Below are 18,045 nucleotides of genomic sequence, written 5' to 3' on the forward strand. Positions count from 1 at the left end.
GACAATGGCTTCTGTATATGGTGGGTAATAAGTGGGTTTTGGTAAGCGTGGGGTAAAAATTTCTGTGCAAAATTTGGTGATTGTAAATGGGGGGGCAGGCGGGCCGTCGGACGATCCGACTGATTCGGACTGAGCGCGGGATTTAAGATTCAATTTGTGTCGCACGACAATGCACGACATACACCAGGAAGAATAAGGTGAACTCCGGTGGACCTGAGCGGGGAAGCGACAGATGCAGGATATTGGGCGCATGATCTTGGTGAATCGCGGCAGATGTGCATTCTGGTTGAACAATGCACTTTTGGTGGTCGCACAGGACGGGTAAGTAAATGGAGTTTGGATCTTGAAATATTTCTAATTATTGCTTATTCTGGTATGTAAATGAAAATATATGATATATAAAGCTGAGAGTACGAATGCATGTATATCTAAAGGAATCTGCACTGTTGCGTTTACAGTCACCAAATTTTCCACCCTGCACTTCCCAAAATCCACTTATTAACTACCATATACAAGATCCATTATCTGCTGCTGCTGTAACAAGAACTGACAGACAGGCTGTGACAGGGACTGAGACATGCTGTGACAGGGACTGACAGACAAGCTGTGACAGGGACTGACAGATAGGCTGTGACAGGGACTGACTGACAGGCTGTGACAGGGACTGAGACATGCTGTAACAGGGACTGACAGACAAGCTGTGACAGGGACTGACAGACAGGATGTGGCAGGGACTGAGACAGGCTGTGAAGGGGACTGACTGACAGACAGGCTGGAATTGGGACTGACAGTCAGTGACTGACAGATAATTATATTTATAAATCATTCACACAGTGAATCATATGTGTCCTTTTTTGACCACAACCAAAAAATTTGGGAGGTGTAACATAACATACATGACAATTTCTTTGCGAGTCTGTTCCAGCATCATGTATTCTGTCCAAGTTTTTTCACTTTCATATGTTTTAGATTGATCCACTATCTTCTGGAACATAGCCCTCTTCCTGTCAAAAGAAAAGGACAATGCCATTCAAAATATTCCTTATGTGCAAGATTTTGTGTATGTTACAGGTGGGAAATGTAACATTATTCAATACATGCCATAACATCACTTGCAATGCAGATTCACAGAAGCTGCAAAATAGCCATGGATACAATGTTTTAGTTATAATTTAAAGCAATTGACATTGTTCGTGTAAGGAAGTTTCCTTTCCTTCCTTTTCAAAGTACTTTCTCTATTAATTCCTCACAGTTTTCTAGATCTCTGCTTGCTGTCAAGCTATAGAAAGCTTCTATGTTTACTACACAGCTATGATTACTCTCTGTGATAATAACGGCTCATGCACCTGTATGTCCATTACATGACTATGGACAGATTCTATCCACTGGAAGTAAACAAAGATGCTTTCTATAGAAGACTGCCCTGCGCTGTCACCATAGTAATGATGTGTAACTGCCATCACCATACCTCCCAACATTTGTGAAAGGGAAAGAGGGACAAAATGGCGATCCCCCTAAGCCACACCCCCAATCACTCCCTGGCCAAGCCCCAAATTTTAGCCATATTAGAGCTATAACCTATGTGATTATCTTGGTGTAGAATTTTGGTAACTAAGAACTATGACTACTGTTACACTGTGACACAGATTTAATGCTTTGGTATATAGGGAGGGATCTTCTCAGAAGTTATTGTAATTATTGAGACTATTATTATTATTATGGAGATTATTATTATTGAGATGATTATTGTTATTATTATTGAGATGATTATTATTATTTTTACTATTATTAATAATCGTCTCCATAATAATAAAAATAATAAAATTTATAATAATAATAATAGTTTCAATAATTAACATAAATAATCTCTGAGAAGATCCCTCTCTATATATCAGGGCAGTAAGTCTGTGTCACAGTGTAACATTGGCAGATAACACTTCTTAGTTATCAGAAATCCTCAGCTCTGTATCACTGGGCTCACTATAGCTCAGTTAGTTAAGGCTCCTGTCTGCAGTGCAGAGGGTCCCAGGTTTGAATCTCAGCCTCGTCAAAACTTAATTTAATTAAATAAAGAGCTTGAGTCTGGGGAAGCCCTGGAGACCATATATGGACAGATACTGATCTGAAGCTGACGTGGTCCCTGCTCTCTCCGCTAAGCCAACACTTCTCTGAAAAGGAATCCCTGCCCGATGTCTGCTCTGGGGAACCCTGGGAGATGCAGTGACCATATATGGACAGATGTGGATCTGAAGCTGATGACGTGGTCCCTGCTCTCTGCTAAGCCCGACACTTCTCTGAAAAGGATTCCCTCCCGATGTCTGTAGAAGCCATTCTGTACTGTGAGTTCAGGCTTTCAAAGTATTTACTATGCGGACACAGCGCCGGGACACAGCGGGACCTGTGAAAATCCGTGACAATCTCATAGCTGCCCGTGACGCGGGGCAGAGGTAAGAAAAACGGGACTTTCCCGGCAAAATCGGGAGCTATGCATCACTGCACCTCACTGAGATGGGTCTCACCATAATCCTGGCCACACTGGCTGCACTGCAACCAACTGACTACAGCCAAACATAATAATGATCACATGACCTGCCCAGACAGGTGCAGGACATGTGATGAGGACATGTGACCGGCGGCCATCTTCTATCCTGTGCCTGCACCACAAAGACAAAGTCACAGGCCTGAATAAAGGGCCCGTAACATTTCAATTCTTCATTATACTCAAGAACACAACATTTTTTGCAAAATTTTAATTAACAAATAATTACATATTAGCTTATATTTTAATGGCCCATTTGAATATGAATCATGCTTATGCCTGGAATACTCCTTTAAGTCAGACAACATAGCTTTGCTGTTGTGTTCAAGTTTATAAAGTAGAACTTCTAATAAAAATTTCTATATCACAATGTTCCCATGCAAAACCTGATGGATACTTACTTGAAGTATAAAGCCAAGTCTGTTGCAATGATTGCAATATCCATCATATGAATGGCATGATCATACTGTCTCCTGTTCAGGTTTTGGTAGATGTTTATTGTCTATGAACAAAGCATAAGGCATTGGATAGATAAAAGTGAGACCATAAAAACATAAAGTAAACAGAAACTTCTGTATTTAGCTATGCTATATCCAATGAGATAGCTGGCATTAGATTAGAAATATACCCGTGGCTACATAAACAATTTTTTAAATTCATTTACTGTTAACCTCATTTTGCAAACAATGCTAATCTACAATATTTGGGTGTGAAATCAGAAATGCCTGTAATGTTACCTCATCCTTAAGTAGTGTCTTGCTGAATTCCAAATGATGCCTTTCTAGGATAGATGAGCCATGAAGTTTTGCTAGTGGATGTCCTGATCTGATAAAAGAAGTAAAGTAAGGTGAGGCCTTAGGTTTATACACCAATGCATTATATTATCGAGTAGTAAATATTTATTCCTACATGCGTTAATATATCGTGGTGTTATAATTTACCAAAACTTTTAGCCAATTATTATACTGTGGATTTAACAATGCTGAAGTACAATTAGGACAATTAAAAACTATTCATCGTTATTAACACCTACGCATTTCAAGCGGCATGACTAAGTGGGATACTGTTCAACAAAAACACCATGTGGGGGAGCGGTGACTCACTGAATATGTTTTTTTTTCCATCTTGTGCCATTTCGTAGGCCTAAAATGGCAAATATGACCATCATTTAGTCATAAAAAGTACAGGTTTATAGGTTTTGATGGATAATTTTCTGTACTGTACATACTGGTCAATGTATGCAACTTCTGCACAGTTAATGACAGTTAAAACCCTTCCACACAAAAAGGCACTGGTTAGTAAAGCATGTCTATGGATTGCACCTGTCTAGGAAAAATAAAACTGTAAATCTGGCCATATACATTAAAAGGGGTATTCTCATCTGGGCATCGCCATTTCATTTAATTCATCTGCCATATACATACATTTCTTCAATTGGATGTTATTAAAAAAAAATACCTCTTATATAGTGTTGGCTCATAGCATAAGAGCCCTTATACTTTTTGAGACCTTGTTATCTTGGTTCCATGTTCTCCTCCATTGTATTCAGTGTATTTATTGTTTGATATCTAATGACATAATGGCATTGTCTACTACTATGGTATCTTGCTGCGTTATAGTCTGTAGATTGTTGGCATATAAAAATCCTTAATAAAAATACAGTTACCTCTGTGCAGATTATTTCTCATAAATGTAGTCATGTTGACCCTTAGAAATGAGATAGTTGGATACGACCACTGATGCTGGAGTGATTGCACAAAGAAACAAATAGTTTTTTCATATGAAATGGCTGGGAGATACTGCATGCCCCACAGCCGTCCTGTGGTAATGAATGCTGAATCTAGGTGGTTGGGTGCCTCAATGGCACATCTCTAGCCACCACTGTCAGAGGGCTGGGGTGGTCTTACCCAAGAACAACATCAAGTTTCTAAGAGACAGCATGGTTATGGAAAATTATTTTCATGCAGGTACATTTTTAACATTTTTAAAGATTCAACTGAAAAAATGTATCTATAAAGCAGATGAATCAAATTAGATATGAATGTCCAGAAGCGAATACCCCTTTAAATTGCAGACCATTGACTTCCCCCATATACCTGCACATTCAGCTCAGTCTTGCAAAGCATGTGTCTTAGGTTTGGAGAGGGATGATCTCTATTGCCAGCAAGTTCTGCCAAGGCTTATCTCTCCCAGGCAAGCAGAAAGGAGGCATGTAGAACTTCTTAGACCTTATCTCCCCCAATATTATGATGTGAGGATATACATTAGACTATTTTCTGGAGAATGTGGATTTGCAGCTAAGAGATATTTAATGTATGTTACTAGGATTCCAGTAGTGGTACTGAAGCATGCAATCAGCCAAAAAAGGACTGAAACATAGAAAGATCTATTTCCCTGCAGGTAATGAGGTATCACACATTGGGAAAAACTGCCCTTGCGCAGATAAAAAGCTGCCCTGCCTACATGAATACATAATGAATAATTTCATCAATGACATTATAAAAATACTGTTATTACAAAATACATATTTAGGGTGTATTCACATGAACGTTTGGGGGACATGTATCCGGACAGCCGGATAAAGCAAAAAAGATATAACATGCTCTATCTTCGTCCGTAAGAACATCCGTAAGAGCATCTGTGCGCCTTTATTTTCTATGGAAAGAGGAGGGGTGAACAGTGCTCATCCCTCCTCCTCTCCAGCATGCCCGACATGTGCGCTTGTGTGAATACACTCTTGTGTATGTTATAGTTCTCATACTTACTTCATCTGGTATAGATTGTTAGTACCTCGGTGGTCAATATCATGGCAGAATGCAGCAGTCACCATTGCCATGGCCTCCAGATCTGTATAATAACGTTTTAAGTTTCCTGTCTAAAAATAGAAGAAAAAAACAACAGCTATTCCCAACAGAAAAATAAGTATAGTTTGTCATAACCAGTTATAGTATTGATATTTGCATAATACATTGTAGGCTCTGTTCTCTTAGGTCATATTTATGTCTTTCTTGAGTGGGAAGCATCCTGGAGTCTGCTGCTCTATTTCTCTTAGTAAGAAAAGAACAGACCTAAAACCTTTCTGTCCTAATTTAAGCCAATATTTTCTAGTAGAATCTGTTACAAAACTGACAAAAAAACATAAACCTGTGATGCCAGTGTTATCAGAGCTTTAATTGGCAAACATCAATTTGTAGTATCAACCCTTCTAAATGATGCTTCTAAATGAATGCTTCATTTTGTAGGTTCTTTGCATATTCCATAGAGAATAAGTCTGTCAGTTGCTATTATCAAATACATCATTCTGCATTGGAGGTTTTATTTTTTCCAAGGTGTATCTTGAATCTGTTTATAAGAAAAGTGTACATTATCAACATTTTTAGGATAAAGTCCTTACCATAAGGAGAGTGAACATGGTCTGTCCCACATTGAAGCCATGCCGCCAGTTGTGGTAGGTAATTTTTCTGTAACCTTTGCTTACCGAGAATAAAAACCGAACTAAAACCTGCATGAGCACAAAATTTGATTTGTCAATGATTTTCGCATAAAATACATATAGAAGAAGGCACATCAAGAAGACTGATGAAGTGTACAACTTTATAGAGCCCACTGCTTTTACAGTATATATTAGAAACAGTGTGTTGCTGCACCTTTCAAATAGCTGGCAAAAATCAGTTATTCAGCAATCACCAGATATATACCAAGCTCTAGGCTTCTCTGTAGTCACTTTCACCTTGGATATGTGTATAAGATGGCGGCTGATGGCTGGTTCAAGCAGCTGAATTTCTATTTATTAAATTATTTTATACTGTTCCGATATAAAGTTGGTTGGACCATTATACAAGCTCTTATACTCCCTTGTGTCACCTCCTTCATCCCCATAGACCCTAAACTCTTGAGAGCAGGGCCCTCACTCATATTGTTCCATATGACTGTTTGTACTCTGTAATGTAATATTGGTATTTGTATATGATTTGTACAGCGCTGCGGAATTTGATGGCGATATATAAATAAAGGTTATTATTATTATAAAACATGTATTCAGTATTTTCAACCAATTGCCTTAAAATAATTGATGAAAATAACCAATGCGATAACCGAGATGCAAACTTCGTCTAAGGCTACATGCACACTGCCGTGTGCCCGCCGCACCGTAGCACGGTGGGCACACGGCGGCGCGGGGAGAGGAGGGGGAGGTGAGCGCCACTCACCCCCGCCCCTCTCCATGGGAACATATGGGCCAGGGCGCCGTAATACGGAAAAAGATAGGACATGTCCGATCTTTTCCCGGGTACGGAGCAGTATGGTGCCGCATGTGTGCTGCACCACACCGCTCCTGTACCATGCCATGAGCCCATAGAAGTGAATGGGGGACGTATATCGGCTGTATATATACGTCGGCCGTATATACGTCCCCCATACATGTGTTGAATGCAGCCTAAAAGGTGAAATTTATTGGATAGAACTTTTACCATTATTATTCATTTCATGGTAGACATGGTTCATTTTTACTCTACTTGCCTTAAAGTGTCTATTTTTAGCATTTTTTGGGGGTTTGGGAGACAGTATATAATTTTATTGTTTTAAACAAATGTTTCTTTGAAATGTCAATCAAATCTATTTTATCCTAAAATTTGTAGGTGACACTGAAACAATGACTACCATTCATCTTACCTCTTGAGGTATGTGGAATTTGTCAACCACTTCTAACTCGTAGTACATCTGAATTGCACATTTCACCAGGAACAGCTCTGTCTGTGGTAAATCACTGAAGTGAAATTCATAAATTTCAGCAGTTTCTGGATCAGGCAGCTCTTCTTGCTGAAAAAGTAAAATCCATTATAGTAGTTAGCTAATAACAGGAGAAAAAAATCAAGTTGTCAGGTTTTATATGTGCACTTTGAGTTCTGCTGGATGAGTATCACACCCAGGTGTATTCTCAACAGGGCTGAGTGACTGACATCTTGCTTCCTGTCTGAAGCTATCATTTGGAGAGACGGGTGGCCAAACCAAGCAGCCGCTGGACCGGTCACTAGGCACACCATTTTATCTCACAAGTGACTTCATTCAACGCCTTTTAGACAAGTTCCTGTGTAACTGACTCTTTGCTTGTACCTTTGACTATTCTTTGACTTACAATTTTGTAACACTCTGTCATCTTGGTTTTGACTTGGTTTGCCTGACCTCTTTAATTGTCTGTCTCTCTTGTTGGTTTTTCTTTTCTGTGCATGAACCCAGAGATGCCCTAGTAATGATTGGAAGTGCAGGGTTCAGCTAATTACAGACACAAAAATCACAGGACATCCTTGTCACTCCTAAATCAACCTTTATTTGTATGATTTAAAATCCTTTATTTGTTGTAAGGACTCAAATACTATGATATATAATACAAATACAGATGATGTAACTGTTTGTTACATCACCAATTGCTACCATTGTTAGCACAATGAAAAAAGATTTGTGAATGTACATAAGCCCCAAAAGTGATCAGTTACATATTGCTTGACAATATGTTCCTTAGATCAGAAAAGTTTATGCTCTTCTAATCTTCAGACATAAATGAAAAGTGTTAAAGAATTATGTAACTTTAATAACTCTAGCAGTGGAGGTTCCTTTTATCCCTAGAATGCATGACCATAGAAATCTACACTATTACATACCTGGGGCCTTTTAGGCCCGTGTGCAAATAACATGGAATAACTCAAATAAAAATACTTTTTAAAGTTTATTTTAAAAATGCAAAGTAAGGATGCATTCCTACTAGCGCTGGTGTCTGCCAGGAGGGGACCTGTAATGGATCTGACCTCCTGGTGTCCCCAGCCAAGGCTGGTAGAATCCGGGCATTCCGGCAACCTTAACTGGAGTTACCAAGAGATCATATCCATTATGGATCACCACCTGGCAGACACCAGCACTAGTGAGAATGCATCCTTAGATGTGAATAACGCCCAATTTACTCATTCAATATAACTCTTTTTAATAACGTTTTTTTGTCTAAATTTTTTTTTTTATATAAAATTTGCAGTAAACATGCTGCAGGAATATCCCTTTTCAAAGTTTCCTTTTCGAATTTTCTAATGAACGCAGCATCTTTCACATGTTATCTGTAATTCAACATCTGGAAGATGAAATTGTAGTATTTTACACAGGACTGTCTATCAAAAATGATTGCTTTGATTTCTTGGTCAGTCAAACCCCTGGATGTAGACTGTGCCATTGTAACCTTAGAGGACAGAGGCTTCTATGCAGGTTAATTTATGTCCATACATTTCACTGAGTGTTCTTAGAAAATTAAACAAAATGTAAATGAAATTTAAAGAGCTGTAGTCCATTATACTTTCATTTGTAACTCAACTTAATAGGCTAGGCATACTTTCCCTCCTATGAGTCTGTTTTTATGGGGCATTAGTTATTAACCACTTAATAGCATAGCTTGTTTTCTCCTTCTCTTATATTTGTTATCCATGGCCTCCTTCCTTCTTAAATCAGGTTGGAGACAGGCTAGCAGCCTATGAAGCTACTTCACAGAAAGGATCTGGTAATGACCTCAGAGCACTTCATGGCATAATTGTAAAAGTTTATTTTAGAAGGAAGGAGGACAGGCATATCAAATATAAGAAGATTACCACTGCCACATTGCCTGGATCTATGAGTAAATATCCCTGGTTTTAAATGCTTGATTTTTATGGTAGATTTCCTTTAAGTAATTGTTTTAACTATTCCAGCCATTTGCATGATTTTTGTGGAATATACATTTTTTGTTTGTGTGTTGGAAGAGAAAGCAGTTCCACTTTTTTTATTTATTTTTTCTCCATTTAAAATGCAGTAGATATATGACGCATTAACTTTTTCTGCAGCATCTATTATGATATTGATATTTTTGAGATATGAAAATATATAATGGAGAGGGGTGAGGAGAACTTGCTCCCCTCCCTTCTCCACCCGGCCATGTGCCACGCCTGGTTCCAACCCCGGTGATCACGCAGTTGCTTGCATTTTGCCCAACAGGATGAATATGCATGTCCTGATTAGTGTTTACTTAAAGGGAACCTGTCACCAGGGACACTCATTTTTGCTAATGACGGGTTGCAAAAGCCCATCACTAGAAGGCAGATAGGTCTTTCTGCCTTTTCTGAGCATTTGCAATACAATATAGTTGTGTGTTTTAACTTGCTTCACACCCTGACATAATCCTGTGCTGAGTCCCATGGTATGTTTTGGTTTGGTATAAAACAAAAAAAACACATGGCATGTCTGTGCTGCTCACTCACTCTTCATTCCCCACCTTTCTGCACTTGTACAATTCCTCCCTCCTGCTCCTTCACTTACACAGGGTCATGACTCCTGGTGAACTGACTTCAGTGGGGGAGGGAGGAGTTGTACAGGAGAACAAAGGTGGGGGCTGAGTTGTGAGTGAGCAGCACAGACAAGTCACTTAATGTTTTTATAAATGCATCCAAACTAAAACGTACCCTGTGACTCAGCACAGGATTGTGTCAGGAAGCTAGGTAGGTTAAAACCTTCAGGTATATTTGTGCAGTTGCTGAGAGAAGGCAGAAAGACATCTTTGCAATCCAGCTGCAGCCTGTGTTTGGTGAAGATGGGGTGCCTGGTGACAGGTTCCCTTTACTACATGAGGGCAAGCCTACTCGTCCTGGTGATTGAGCTGGGAATGTATGAAGCATGATCTGCAGCAGGAGATTGGCTGTGCAGTTGAATGCCTTATGGCCCCTCACACACAAGTGAGTGTGCTGGCTGGAACGTCCCAATGCTGAGCAACCTGTACTGAACTCGGCATGTCAGTTCAGTTCAGGTGGTTAGTGTTTGCACCAGATAATTCAGCCAGCACATGGTGAGGTAATCAGGGTCCCACGGCATTCAGTGACCTGATCAAAGCCTCTGTCTACCAAGTACAAAAACCTATTAGGCCCAGTCCTAGGCTGGGTGTCATAGGATGAATGGCAGTGTAAAACTCAGTTATAGTAAACTGCAGAACATAAGTGTATTGCACCAGCACTCAAGGTATTTAGGTCGACTTCCCACGTGGCGTTTCTTTGTTGATTTTGTAAACTCATCCAAAGCTTGACGGGACTTGCTGTTTTGGTGGGGGTCATTGAGAAATTACTTATCTGTCAATATGACTGTCTGTCTGTCTAAAGATCCATTACAGTGTGCCGATAGCAAAACCACCATATAGTACAATGCCGTAGTATTGCAGTGTATGGTAGGAGAGATCAGACTCCCTAGGGTTAAAGTACCCTAGGAGGTCTACATATAAAGTAAAAAGAAAAAAAACTAAGGAAAAAAAAGTCCAAGTAAAATCATAAACGTGTTAGATATTGCTGTGTCCTAAAGTTCTTGGCGTTGAACAATTTCATTTGAAATTAAGAAAGTGAGCAAAAGGTTGTACAGTCCAAAAAAAATGCCAGAAATGAAAACGTCCCGCAAAATGTCTTACAGCTCTGTTTTTCCGAAATATGAAAAAAGTTATTGGTGTCTTACACAGAATATGACACTTTTTGGCCATTTCCAATCTGCCTTGTGGATCCTCCAGTTTCCTCCCACACTCCAAAACATACTGGTAGGATGATTAGGTTGTGAGCCCCATGGGGACAGGGACCAATTTGGCAAACTCTGTGGAGCACTGCGTAATCTGTGTGCGCTATATAAATAAAGGAATTATTTATTATTGTATATATTTGTTATATTTTATTATTTTGCACTCTATGTGGTCCTTCTGATTTCATATGGATTTAAACCATAAGTATTACTGTAACTGTCCCATCGCATGATGTAACATAGAACAATTGTAGGAGAGGATACCATAACCTGAAATCAAGGAAGGTTAGTACGTGAAACACACGTGTGCCAACAGTGGTGGCTCATAATGGGGGCAATTCATTGGGGGCTTTGGAAAACATGATTTATTGGATCAGTGATTCTGTTGATCATAGATGTGTCAGGGAAAAGTAATTTTTGACTCACCAATATTTCATATAGTTCTTCTTCTTCACATTCGTCAGGATTCCGATCCAATAGTTCTTTGGTTTTCTGTGTACATAACACATATGCCATTAATATGCAGATCATTCTAGTTTAAGCTTTGGATAAACAGGCTTGAAAACTTAAATTTACTTGGAGTGATTGGATATGGATGCTTTTAAAAAAATATCACGCACTAAGGCTACATTCACACGGTCATATGGGGGACGTATATACGGCACACATGTGGCACCGTATCATCCCATAGCCAGGATGCCATGCGCCATATATCTCTGTGGAGATAGGTGGGGGTGAGTAGCGGCTCCTCTTCCCGGCGCCGACGTTTGCACGCCATGCTACAGTACGGTGGGCACATGTGTGTGTGAATTTAGCCGAATACCGATTGGGTTGTAACCACAATTTATAGAACATTGTTGAAATGACTAAAACTAGAAAGTCCATAACCTCCCCCATAATGTGTGCTACCTTAATTTTTTCAGCACATAACTACCGGTAGTAATATAAATAAGAAGATGGAAGATGTGTTCTTACCAGGATTATCTGTAATTCATCATTGTTGCATTTTACATGATAATTAACCATATCTTGATAGATATCTTTTCTATTCTCAAGCTTGTTCATCTTGTCATATGTGTCAGTATTCAGGACAGACCAACCAAGGAACTGTGTCAAAGACTACAAGTAGAAAATGATAAGGAAAATTTTTAAAAAGGCAGATTGTGGGCACAGTGAACAGCTGATGCAAAACTATAGGACATGGAGAGGTATCACTTTCACCTAGGCCAGTGATGGCAAACCTTTTAGAGGCCGAGTGCCCAAACTTCAACAAAGACCTGCTTATTTATCGCAAAGTGCCAGCACAGAAATTTAATTTGTGATTTATACTCCCTTCTCTGTCACAGTTTTCATTGATACCAGCACCTGAGGCACCAATATAGAAGAAAATAGTCCCAGGTAGAGCTGTCACTTTAAAATACCTCTGTGCACAGCAAGTCCTGGGCTGTCTGGGACTGCAGGAAGATACCTGGAGTCATCTCTGGTGATGGCCTGAGTGCCCACAGAAAGGGCTCCAAGTGCCACCTCTGGCACCAGTGCCATAGGTTAGCCATCACTGACCTAGGCTATAGTACATAAGATGGTCCCTCTCGCACAGTCCCTCTGGCACTTTAGAAATCCCCACCAATATTGATGACACATGTTTCTGTTACAGATTTAGCATCACACAGCAGTTATAACTTAAAAGGAACTTTGGATGTTTTCTGTTTAGCAACCCCTTTATTCCCGTAGTTTCTTCTCTAACAGAGACTTAAAGCATACCTCTGATGTCATATTTATTTCAAATTGTCTTATGTGATTCTCCTTTTAAAAACACACAGAACAATGTCCAAATTATGTTTCTTAGCCCTTTTCTTTCCAGGGTTATGGCATTTTCTATTCTGAAGTTACTTGTAAAAAATCTTCCTGAGAAGCAGTGAAGTGGACTGCGACTACTGTAATCTCTTCCTGTATCTTCCTGGAGCTTAGTCAAATATAAGCAACCTACAGTTCCCATGATGCCTCTCACTTAGTAATTTAGCAATAAAATCAGCAAGATTCCTACAAGTAAATCCACTGTTTCCTTACAGGATCTATATACTGGTTACATGCAGGAGCATGGAGAATGTAATAAGTAATAGAAACTAACAGTGAAATAGTAACATGAATTCTGCAGTCTGTGCTGTGCACTAAGGAAGGGAGACAAAGTAATGCAGAATCACAGACTGGAACGGAGCAACTGATATGGAATGCTGGATACATTGTATCTCACTATTCTGTGTAGGAGACTTCTGCACTCACACAGCAGCAGGCACTCAGCTCTCAGCAACACAGAGAAGACTGTCACATGAGTTCCCCTTCTTCCCTCCAGAGTGAGCAGGAAGCAGCAGCCCCCTCTTTGAAACCATATCTGTAAACTCTACAGACTCACATGTGAAATCAGCACAACTAGGAGAAATAGCTACTGCAGAAGTAGGTTAAACTGAGAATAACAAAGGAACTGTTGCACAAAGGTAATCAAGATAATAGGCAAAGTTGTTCTACATCCCAAAAACTATTGATCTGAGAAAAAAATATCTGAGTTGAGCTTTAAGAAATTTATTGTTAACTTACTTCAGTTAACACTTCGTCCATTTCATCAAATGGTTTCCCATCCTTTCTGTTGTAGAATGTGGCAACCCCAACAATCTCTTCTTTTTTGTTGACGATTGGCAATGAAAGGACATTTTTAATCACCCATCCAGAATCATCAAGTGGACCTTTCTACAGACAGATAATAAGAAGGATATGTAAATGATGCTGCACCATGTAAGGTAGTGTGACAAACCACAAAATAATGTATATTTCACATGGAATTTCTATATTATGTGATAATGACTACATTTCTATTCAGTACATTGATCATAGTACATCTATTCACCTAACTTTCTTTCTTTCTATGTATCTGTCTAGGCAAAAAAGAAAAACGATGGCCTTTTCTATACAAGCTATGGCACATTGACTATACAAAGCAGCAGACAGTGATATGTGTTGGTGCTGGAGATCTGTGCAACCATACCTTTGTGTGTGCGGGACTGTGAAAAATGCATTTATATTCCAAGATTGTAGCTGCACTTGGAGCACCCCTATATGAGATCTCTTCACTGAAAGCATCAAAGTTACTCTCAAATGCTATGCAGCAAGCTTATGTTTGAACCCTGCAGCTGTTACTCAGGGGAAGGACCTTTGCTGTGTTTAGTGAAGAGATTTCAAATACCAGTACGTAAAATTTTATATATTTTACATACTTACCCACCAGTAAAAGATTTTACCTGAAATTCAAAGTATTCGTCAGCACCTGTGTTCATAATATTGCAAATCTGAAAGAAACAAATACAAGTTTTACTTTACATTTTTGGAAATAGTCATACAGAAATGTAAATGTAAAAAATTAACTTTTTAACTTATTTAAATTGTTGTTAAATTGTTGTTTTTTGCTAGACAATAACAGCTTACAAAATATCCTTCAAAGTATCCTTCAAAGCAACAATCATCGAAAATCAGGTTGTTGGATTTCAAGAAGACGCTCTTTGTAGTTATTCTTAAAGAGAACCTGCCACCGTTAAAAAAACGCTCTAGGAGCCTCAGAACGCCGTACCAAGCTTACAGTGCTCCAGGGTGTGATAATAATATTACTCCTCCACAGTTTGTTTGTTATATATTTTTTTTTATTTTTCTTTCTTTGTGTTGTTTCATTCTGCCTGTTATAAATCATTAGGCTCCATTTGTGTAAGACCAGCCAGGAAGATGAGCCTGGCAGGGTCTTTATAACACCCCAGGGAGTCTATGTGTGATCAGAGAAGCATGGTCTTCCTATGTGGTAAAATTAACACCTTTCGGCCAGAGTAGTCTAGCTAGTGGGGGATGAAAAGAAGCCACAGACTGCATGTTTTCCCTCCAAATTCAGAAAAAGGGAATATCATAGCTGTCCATAACTGGGACACAATTCATAATTATAGGTCCCAAGTTACACAGGACAGTTATGGGGTCTAGACACACTCCTTTACCGAATATCAGAACGTTAGCTGCAATGGAAGGCAGCCAATAGCAGGGTTTAATGGGAATAACCTGCCTGTTTGGTTGGAAGCCATGGCACAATTGTGCCATCTCCCAATATGGGGTTCTGATAAAAACCCAGACCCAAAAAGTAGCTCACTGATGGGAGGGGGATAGAAAAATCCCCCTCACAGTGACACCACAGCCAGGGGTGGGGGTCAAAAAAATCACCTGGGTTTAAATTAATGAAGCAGCCACATAGTAGTGTTCAGTCTGAGGATTCTATCACAATAGAAGGCTGGATCGATGTCTATGCCCTGTATTGTATTGTATGTGTATTGTTTTAATCCTTTTTTCATTTTATCTGACAATTTAATTCTTTGAGTGTACTGCATTTTTGTGTAAATTAAAACTTTTTAATAAGCCTCTGCTTGTAGCCTTAAAGAATCTGAGTCTCTGAAGGGAATCACGTTACCAGAGGTCATTATTAGCATAGTCCATGTAGTAAGCGATTGCATGTTCTGTGTGAATTTATAATTGTAAAATCGTGTAAGTAGTGAATGCATGTGCTGAGTTATCAGGGTGCATTGTCTGTGTGGTTGAGGTGCCTACGGCCTTCTTTGCGTAAGTAATTCGTGGGTGGTGGCAGTGCGGATTGGCTGGGGCTGAAATTCTGTGGAGTAAATTTAGCGTAAGGACGCCATTTTGTGGAAGTGGGCGGAGCTTAAGGTCTAAATTCTGGGACTCCATAGAGTAGGTATCCCCGTGTGTGAACTCCGGTGAGTCGGGTTCGTGACACAGGGTATTCATTAATGGGAGTGATCCGAGGAGGCGGTGACTGTCGCATGAAGCTTGGCAGTCACTGCCAGCCTATGGTGTACGCAGTAAGCTTGGTTCTGAGGGCTATGGCAGTGCAGTGTTTGCTAGCTTTATCGGAAGGTTCTGATAAAGCTAGCAGTTTAACGTGGCTATTACTGGGGTATGGCTAGGAGCTGCTTACTTTTGGGTGACAGGTCCTCTTTAAAGTGGAATTATAAATGTGAGCCTGCTACAGCAAATCAGGAATGGAATAGAAAGCGGATGAGGCTCCTCTGATCACATACAGTTATTGGCAGCTTTTCGAGTATACACACTGATAGGATGTACAATGAATCTCAACATCTCAGGGAGATGACGGAGCCACTTTAACCCTTAGCTTAAGCTGTTGCTTATATTGTGTGGTTGCTCATAGTAAACTAGAATGCTATAATAGAAATTGTATATTTTTTCATTTATCCCTTCTGCTCCACTGGTAGATGTATTAATAAGATATGTATAATGTGCTGCATACTTACAAGACCATTTTCTGCAACATATGTGGGAAGCTTACTCGCCAAGGCCCAATGATCTGCTGGTGGGTTCCTGTCAAAAACAAAGCAACAAACCATATTGTATTGTTGTGACCCTAATATTATACAATTCACAGTCCTTCTCCATATTATATGAACAGGGCTAGCAAGTTACATTCTGCTTCAGGCAACCACATGATTGATTTGAAATGTAAGATCTAGACTTGATGTGATGAGAAGTATTGAGACAAATATACTTACATTTTGCCCCATCCACAGGTACCTCAATATTCCTGAGGACAGATCAACAACAACTTTTCTTATTCCCTAACAATGCAATGTTTGCACAAGCCATGCTGTCTCTAGTTTAGTGATTGGGCTTCATATTGCAGCTCCTCGCCATTTATTTGAATGGGTTAGAGCTTCAGGTAGGCCATGTGCAAATGGATATGATCAGGAGTATGCTCAAAAATAAAAAGACAGAGAAAATCTGCTACCTAGTGCACAATTACCTTTTGTAAATTGTGGTCCTTTCCCCTGAGGTGTATGTGGCCTCAGGGGTGTGTAGGGTTTCTCATACTAAATAAGCTCCGTTGTCTCTGGTGATTAAACCTTGATTTCTCCAGACAGAGACAGTGCCCCCTCATCTTTTGAGTTGATTTAATCTGGAACAACTTTCCATCATATTTTTGTATGGACCATTCATATATCTATATAAATTAATCATGGCTCCTCGTAGTCATCTCTTTTCCAGATTAAATAAATCTAGTTGTTTAGACCCTCCATACGCCTTATCATTTTTAAGTCTCTTCTCTGTACCCTCTACAGCACCAGCGCATTCTTTTTATGGGCCGGTGCCCAGAACTGGGCGGCATATCCCAGGTGAGGCTGAACCAATGCTTACCTTCTGCTGTGGTAATATTACATCCCTATCCCACTATCCCCATACCACTTTTGATACATGACAAGATCTTGCAGGCTTTAGAGGCAGCTGATTGACATTGCATGCTGTTATTTAATTTATGATCTACCAGTACCCACAGGTCCTTCTCAACAAGGGACTCTCCCAGATTTACTCCCCCATGGACATATTTTGCATTTGGATTATTGGCCCCCAGGTGCATAACCTTACACTTATCCACATTGAGATTCATTTGCCAAGTGAATGACCAAACATTCAGTTTGTCCAAGTCCCCCTGTAGCCTATGAACATCTTCCATAGACTGTATTACACTACACAGCTTTGTGTAATCTGCAAAAATAGACACAGTGCTATTAATTCCTAACTCTGTATCATTAGTAAATATATTAAATATTAGTGGTCCAAGCACAGAACCCTGGGGTACACCACTCATAACTGGTGACCATTCCGAGTAGGAATCATTGACCACAACTCTGGATACGATCCTTCAGCCTGTTTTCAATCCAATAGCAAATGATTCCTGCAAAACCAATAAGCCTTATTTTTCCCATCAGGCGTCTATGAAGGACAGTGTCAAATGCCTTTGCAAAGTCCAAGAAAACAATATCCACAATATGGTCACCCATATTATCATATATACTATTATAACCTTAAAACCACCAGAAGCCATGGGTCACACAACCCCC

At 39.7% G+C, this 18,045-nt stretch overlaps 1 protein-coding gene across 1 annotated transcript in view; it reads right to left on the reverse strand.

Moving 5' to 3' along the window:
• Positions 1–18,045, reverse strand: part of PDE6A (phosphodiesterase 6A) — a 64,998-nt gene that overhangs the window by 16,348 nt on the left and 30,605 nt on the right. Inside the window, exons 7-17 of the mRNA XM_072146211.1 lie at positions 16,444–16,510; positions 14,386–14,433; positions 13,688–13,837; positions 12,071–12,214; positions 11,522–11,587; positions 7,211–7,357; positions 5,934–6,041; positions 5,305–5,414; positions 3,277–3,364; positions 2,941–3,041; positions 897–1,004 (exon numbers count right to left, since the gene is read on the reverse strand). Of these exons, the coding sequence (XP_072002312.1) occupies positions 897–1,004; positions 2,941–3,041; positions 3,277–3,364; positions 5,305–5,414; positions 5,934–6,041; positions 7,211–7,357; positions 11,522–11,587; positions 12,071–12,214; positions 13,688–13,837; positions 14,386–14,433; positions 16,444–16,510 (1,137 nt within the window). The remainder of the gene's footprint in view (positions 1–896; positions 1,005–2,940; positions 3,042–3,276; positions 3,365–5,304; positions 5,415–5,933; positions 6,042–7,210; positions 7,358–11,521; positions 11,588–12,070; positions 12,215–13,687; positions 13,838–14,385; positions 14,434–16,443; positions 16,511–18,045) is intronic.

This window comes from Engystomops pustulosus, chromosome 4 (genome assembly GCF_040894005.1).
Source record: "Engystomops pustulosus chromosome 4, aEngPut4.maternal, whole genome shotgun sequence".
NCBI classification, from domain to species: domain Eukaryota; kingdom Metazoa; phylum Chordata; class Amphibia; order Anura; family Leptodactylidae; genus Engystomops; species Engystomops pustulosus.